Source organism: Penaeus chinensis, chromosome 7 (assembly GCF_019202785.1).
Source record: "Penaeus chinensis breed Huanghai No. 1 chromosome 7, ASM1920278v2, whole genome shotgun sequence".
Classification (NCBI taxonomy): domain Eukaryota; kingdom Metazoa; phylum Arthropoda; class Malacostraca; order Decapoda; family Penaeidae; genus Penaeus; species Penaeus chinensis.
In genome coordinates, this window is record NC_061825.1 from 6,211,967 (window position 1) to 6,219,466 (window position 7,500).

General features: G+C 39.1%; 1 protein-coding gene across 1 annotated transcript in view; it reads left to right on the plus strand.

Moving 5' to 3' along the window:
• The window catches only part of LOC125027117 (probable G-protein coupled receptor B0563.6), a gene marked incomplete in the record, with an annotated part of 177,031 nt that overhangs the window by 168,931 nt on the left and 600 nt on the right, over window positions 1–7,500 (plus strand). Inside the window, 3 exon segments of the mRNA XM_047615947.1 lie at window positions 530–714; window positions 2,101–2,253; window positions 2,606–7,500. The exon segment at window positions 2,606–7,500 is cut by the window's right edge and continues 600 nt beyond it. Coding sequence (XP_047471903.1) covers window positions 530–714; window positions 2,101–2,253; window positions 2,606–2,794 — 527 coding nt within the window.

Consider the following 7,500-nt stretch of genomic DNA (forward strand, 5'->3'; position numbering starts at 1 on the left):
GGGGTATAGTCCTCTTTTTCCTTGCTATCATTAACTCTTATCACAATTAATTAAATTCCTCTCCCTGTCTTTTAAATATCTACCACTTAATATCGAAATAAAAACGCTCTTCGATCTATCTTCTTGTCTTCATTTCTTCAACAACTCGTTCCCTAATACTTAAAAAACTCCCATGTGTCTTAAACTTCTATTTCTTAAAATCGGAAAAAGAATTAGGCCTCACTTTCGATCTGTTGTGATAATTTCTCCATCTTCAAATTACTATCACCTTTCTCTTAAACTACCGGTGCTATCATTTCCTCAACAATTCCTAATTACTTAAACTCCCCTCCCCGTACCTTTTAATTCCTACTAAATAACATAAAAAGCAAATCTTCACTTTGTTCTGCTTTTATTTCGTCAATAACCCTTATCCTTATACCGTAACTCCCCTCCTCGTCTCTGAAAACACTACTGCCGTTACACCTATCTCTTCAGTAACTCATACGCCTCATACTTACACTCCTCCTCTCCCCGTGTCTTCCCACAGGAGAACTGATCCACAGGAAGGAGAGAAACGAATGGCTGGTGGATTCCATCTGGTTCCAGGTCTACAAGTGGATTCTGGAACTCGTTTTCAAACTCCTGCCGGCGCTGGTCCTGGTGTACTTGAACGTGAGGATCATCCGCACCTACAAGGCCGTGTGCGAGAAGAGAAGGAAGATGACGAAGAAGGTGAGGAATATGCGATGGTATCGGAGATATTGGTGAGGCAGACAGAGAGAGAGAGAGAGAGAGAGAGAGAGAGAGAGAGAGAGAGAGAGAGAGAGAGAGAGAGAGAGAGAGAGAGCGAGAGAGAGAGAGAGAGAGAGAGAGAGAGAGAGAGAGAGAGAGAGAGAGCGAGAGAGAGAGAGAGAGAGAGAGAGAGAGAGAGAGAGAGAGAGAGAGAGAGAGTTAGAGAGATAGAGAGAGAGTTAGAGAGAGAGAGAGAAAAAGAGAGAGAGAGAGAGAGAGAGAGAGAGAGAGAGAGAGAGAGAGAGAGAGAGAGAGAGAGAGAGAGAGAGAGAGAGAGAGAGAGAGAGAGAGAGGGAGAGTTATATATATATATATATATATATATATATATATATATATATATATATATATTTATATATATATATATATATATATATATACATATATATCTATATATCTATATATCTATATATATATATATATTTATATATATATATATATATATATATATATATATATATATATATATATAGAGAGAGAGAGAGAGAGAGAGAGAGAGAGAGAGAGAGAGAGAGAGAGAGAGAAAAGAGAGAAACAGTGACAGAATTATTCGCAACAACAAATCCGAATATGAGAAAAGAAAACTGAGAAACAAGCGTTAATTCTGGGATACTGTTATGTGTGTGTGTAGTTTTGTTTAACTATTTTACCGAAGGATTTCCCTAAAACGTCTCTGATTACTATGAAAAATATAACACAGAGTTTGGGATTTATTGGAATTATAACATTGAACAAAGAAGCTTCATGCAATAAAGATCTCTAAACGATTTTTTCACTCTATTTTTGATGTCGGTATTTGCCTTAGTTTCAAGCACAAACAAAGATCTTCAGGGATCTAGTTCCATTGCCCTGACACGCGTAGAGAAGTGTTGAAAAACTCCGACGAATCTCCATTTTTACATTTCCTAATCCGTTTTTTATGGACATTCAGTATCATTACTTCGACTTATGTTTTTTTAGTGTTTTTTGTATATCTATTTTTTTTCTTGCTTATTATTTGATTTCTACTTAGGTATTTTTTTTATTCGTTGACTTCTGTCTTTCATTCTTTCTTCCTTTATTTATTTAGCTATTTACTTATTCGTTTATTTTTTTATTTACTTACTTACTCATTCCATTATTCACTTATTTACTTAGTTATACATTTAATATATTTCCTTACTAACTTATTCACTCATTTATCTATTATTTCTTGCATTAATATTGACTCCTTTATCCATATACTCATTTATCAATTTATCTACTTGTCCCTCCCTTCCTTCCTGCCTTCCTTCATTCACCTTTTCCCTCGACGCCCCTGTAACGCGAGTCTCCTCTCCGCCGCAGGTGAGCGGGGAGCAGCGCCGTCAGTACGCGGAAGAATCTCGCCTCATGTACCTTCTCGGGGGAACTTCCACCCTCTTCTTCGTGTGCATGACGCCCATGATCGTTCTCTCCGTCACCATACACCGGCCGTGGAAAAACTCACTTGCTTTTGAGGTTTGTTTGTAATTTGTTTTGCTGATTGGGAGAGAAAAAAAAGGGGGGGAGGGTCCCTTTGTCCTTGTTTTTTTTCGGAATTGTATGTTTATCACAGAGCAAACATCATTACCATGGCAGAGGTCAAAGCGTCGGTTGGGGTCGCAGCTGGTGGATGGTTTGTCTGTTGTCATTGTGTGAAGTCAGTTTATCCGGTTGAGTTTTGCGAGTGAGGCTTGTTGGTTCAAGAGCGTCAGTATCTTTCCGTGGAAGGGATTTTGAGAGAAAAGAGATTTAATAGTAGTGTTTTGGTATCTTTAGTAGCAGTTTGGACTTTACTTATGTGTACTCATATATGTCTCATGCTTCGCAGATTTTCCGTGCGATCGCCAACGTGCTCGAGGTGACCAACTTCGCCGTCACCTTCTACATCTACTGCACGTTCTCGAAGGATTTTCGGGAGACGTTCCTCCGGACGCTGCGTTCGGCGAAGGAGAACTCCATGGGGGCGTCCTTCCTGGGGTCCGTGTCCGGCTTGAAAGAGGCCATCAGACCCCCATAGGGACGCGCCCACGCTAGGACCACGCAGACGCCCGTGCCTGTGGCTGTATGACACCACAGCACGCAGCAGGGGCGGGACGGGGAGTCACTGAAGGCCAGGGGCTACGAGAGCGAGAAGGAAGCCGCGTCTCATGAGAGAAAATGCGTCATTTCGACTGTCTTTTAGACGGAAGGCAGGACCGTAGCCGTCGAAGATGAGGTTCCCCTTTTCTGGACTGCAGCCTGCCCTCTGAAGACTTCCAATCGGTAGTTAAGCCCTGCGCCTACAGTGAGTGTGTCCCGCGACCTGCTGTGCTGGTTTCTGCGTGATCCTAGCGTGATGTAAAGACGAAAACTGTTTTTATATGAAGCAATCTATTGTTTAACAAATTTGCAGTATAAAATGTTTATAGTTTTTTTCTTTTTTATCGTCGACTGTACTGCTCGAGAAGGGAATATCCTCGGGTTGTTTTATGATTATTCTTTGTAGTTCTTAGTGATTTTCCAAAACTGAAAAAAAGAAGATTGATGAAGGATAATCTATTTTTCCCTGGTGCTTACTTTTTTGCATATGTGAAAAACTTTTCGCTGGAGGTCTACTGCTTCCAGAAAAATAGATTTCTTTACTCAGACGAACGAGGTCCCTTTGAAAAAAAGAAAAAGACACGTAAACCTTGGCCTGAAGGAACTTTGTTACGTGACATCCACAGCAACGGGCTCTGGCAAAAGAAAATAACACAGTGTCGCTTAAAAAGAAAAGAAGAAGAAGAAAAAAAAAAAAAAAAACACAAGAAAGAAGAAACAAAAGAAACATATAAAAAAAAACACGACCTCATCAGATTGAAATTCAACCTCCTTCTTGACTCTCCCTTTGTCGCCTGGTGCTTCCGCAACTGTGCCCAACACAGGCCTTCGTCAGTGTGCATGTGGATAGTTCTTCGACACTAGGTTCCTTGGCATTAGTCGTTCCGGTGCGAGAGATGCAAGGTGCTGTCAGCTGGTGGCGGGTATGGGAGTCTTGAGTCTTGAGGATGATGTGTCATGAGCATGCTGTCATGAAAGTCGATAAGTATGCTGGGTAAACATGTTTACATATTTCTATCGTTTTTTCCTGATAGAAGCGAACACGAGAGCCTAGATTTGTACATTTTTGCCTCAAGAGCCCTTTTTTTTTCTTTCTCCTCGTGATGAGAAGATATAGATATACTCTCATAAAAAGGTTTTCTGTCAATGAGTCAACAAGCAAGAATACATGGGTCTAGATCTTTCATCGTCTGTGAAAAAGAATGAATACTTGAGATTTGATGAATGAAACTTGTTTTCACTTAAAAAAAAAATGATTTTTAAAAATAGAAATGACATACTTTAAGTATTGAATACAGCCTCGTGAGTTTTCAGTGTGCTAAAAAAAAGGAGTACATATTGTATGCTTCAACTCGCATGAATACATGCGTCCTGGCCTCTTGTTGGAATGGACTGCCTGGTTTCGGTTATTCGCCACGTAACCACCTTCTTTCCTATGCAATTCAAGCAATCCTATTGGAATGTCTCAAAGACCACCAAGTGAAGCATGAGAAACGAACTCTAAATTAAACAAGGTACCACAACAAGCACGCAGAAACGTTTTGTCCCTCCATGATAAACTGATATTATGAGGCTGAACTAATGTGGTCAGTGTATTGATACTGTGGTTGATATATTATCATGATTAATAATCATTGAAGATTGTAAAGTACTTTATATGACACGGATATGTTACTCGTTACTGGATATCATTCTTTGATCATTACGGTCGCATAGAAATGCATGTATCTGACACGCTTCATAACAACAAAAGGTCAGGAGAGAATAAAATAAAAGTTCTGAAAGGGAATAAGAGCCAGTTAACGATTCGAATGAGGTCGTGGCATCGTGATTGGGAGATGAGTGTCGATGAAACAGGAGGCAAATGAGATTTTTTTTTTCAAATGAGTGTTCCAGGAAACATGTTACCGTGGTAATTGCTGAACATCTCATGAGTGGTTAGACGAATGAGCGCCGCTGAGCCGACCTCAAACAGTGGCTGCTGTGCAAGTGTACGGCCGTACCTTGAATCTGTTTTGTGCAAATGCTGCATTACATCACTGGATCGCGTATGCTACGTTCAGCGAGAAGTGAATGTGGCTGTGCGTTTGGAGGTGTTCAGTCGAGGCCTGACTTTAAGTGGCTATATTGTTGTGAGAAGTTTGTGAAGCCGCGGATCTTGCCGGTCTCGCGCGCAGGTCTTTTTTGGAGAGTTCACTTAAGTGGCTCTGAAGAGTTTAACTTTTTTGGTCAGGGAGCTTCATGCCATGCTGTGGCGGCTCCGTTGGTAGTCTGTAATCAAAAGTTCACACGGAAATTGGTCTTCAATTGGCGTGTGTAAAATTGGCTTTCGTAACGTAAATTGCTGCATAAGTTCTAATTGGTAAAAATAAGGTTTTCGACTGGGAGACATCGGTGAGGATTTCCTAAACTTCATTTTTGGCCGGAGTGCACCTAAACTCCCCCTAAATCTAATCATACTGAAATAACTGTCAAATTCTATCGCGTCTCTTTACATTCACAGTGAAATCTGCTCCTCACATCGACGTTCCTAGTCATAGCGAGACAGGTTTGTTGATTAATTCAACCCACCTTGCTTAGTGATGACCAATGTTAACGCGCACAAAATCTACATGGTAAGACTTTCAACTTTCTTAACTCTTAATTGGCGTTAGAATTTAAATCGTCCAATGTGGCCGCATTTCTAGTGTTTCCATAGCTCGACTTAGTTTTTTTGAAATAGAGAATTAATCTTAAAGAAAGTTTATGGATGTAAGCGCTTCAGTATGACCACTTAAGGGCAACTTGAATTCCCGTGTACGAGATTTGATCGAATGTTAATGAACGTCGAGATTTTATGCCTGGTACTGCTGACTCCCGTATGACACCCAGTGAGTGAAACGTGGGTTTTGTTCCCGTAGACTTGTTTACCGTTATCACCAATTTTTTTTTTTTTTTTTTTTTTTTTTTTTTTTTTTATTGGATATTCGAATGTGTGAAGATCTATACACATGATGTAGGTTTACATGCCGTGTAGATATGGTGAGATGCAATGTAAAAATCTTCTTAGTCCTGAATAATATATATGGAAATGCGATTTTGGAATAGATTTCGGCCATGTAAGAGGGTAATGAATATTGATAATACTCTCTCCTCACGCGTTGATGTGGCATGTGAGTCTTTCTAAGCTTCCTTGTTGACTTCTGTTTTGCGTATTCAACCATAGATCATTCATGGCGCAATGTGCTTTAGGCTTTTATTTCGTATTCTATTTTCTTATGATGGATAGAACATGTTGTAAAATTTCTATTTTTCTTGAAAGTCGATTTTTTGAGAGAAAGTTTTTAAAAAGAAGAAAAAGGCCAGTATTAGTGAAACAAATTTCTTTTTTTTTCTCTCTCTCTTCCGAATTTTATCCAGAGTCTATTGTATATAATTTGTAACTGAGGGGATGTGACTGCGACAGTGAGTACCTTGTTTTTTTTTCTCACATGGAAAATGGTTACTGTCGCCTTCCCTGTCAACGATTCTGTCTCTTTTCTCCTCCGGTGGCGATTCGACCTTCTGTCAGACCCATGACTAATTAAAAAAAAAAAAAACATTGAGGTCAATCTTTTTATATCGCCATTAATTTTTCCCTCTTTAAACACACCGCCAACTCGATTGAGTTCAGGTTTGTTAATCCCTGTAAAGTTTATCAACTTACAACTTTATAGAATATATAAATATATATATATATATTGAATATCAGTTAATCTCAGTTTTTGTCAGAGTTTAATATATGTCTATATAAAAAAAAAAGATAAAATATGTTTATTGTAAATACAGAATATCCGCAAACACTTGGGGTATGCCGTTAAACCAGTTGATGTTATCTTTATGTATATAACTAATACTGTCTATTAAACGCAGGTAAAGTGTTGTTACATTGTGATACATGTTGCCGCGAGAGAGAGTATGTATGCTTAGGAACGAGTGTAGTTGGCTTATAAAGAGAAAAGCTAAAGGGTTCTAGTCAAGCAAGTTATAAGTGCGAGTGATTTATCTAAATGTGAACAGGAAAGTTTGTTTTTTTTCTCCTTGGATGTGTATCAGGGTGTGGGAGAAAATGAGACAATGTGCGTGGTTTTCAATAGTTTCTGTTTGTTCTATGCCTGTGGGAGTACATCATTGCTACTGTTTAAGGATTCGTGTGCTTTTCCACTCGCTTTCACACTGTGGCGAAAGACAGCAAACACAGAAATAAAAAAAACGGACAGTAAGCTCATTGTTGTAATGTTTGCTGTTCCTCGTATTGCTTCCAGTGTCATAGAGTAGGCCAATTCATGTCGACAAATGGCTTTTTTTTCCTTTATACACAATAAACACTGGTGATGTAAAAGCAGAATCAACATTTTTTTTATAATCCGAAAGTCAAGACGATTGCAAGGGCGTTTTACAGAATAATTTGGAGATTGAAGTGAATCTGTTCGTATACGATGCGATTTGCAACTCTGTGAACACGACTGGAAAGAGTTTTATATCAGTAAGTTATTCGCGTTGATCGATCAAATCATGACCGATATATATATATAAGTTTATTAATGGTATTCCCAAGACGTTATATCTTTCCATCAATGTCCCTAAGTTGCATGCATCATATGATGAACCATTTCCCTCTCTCTC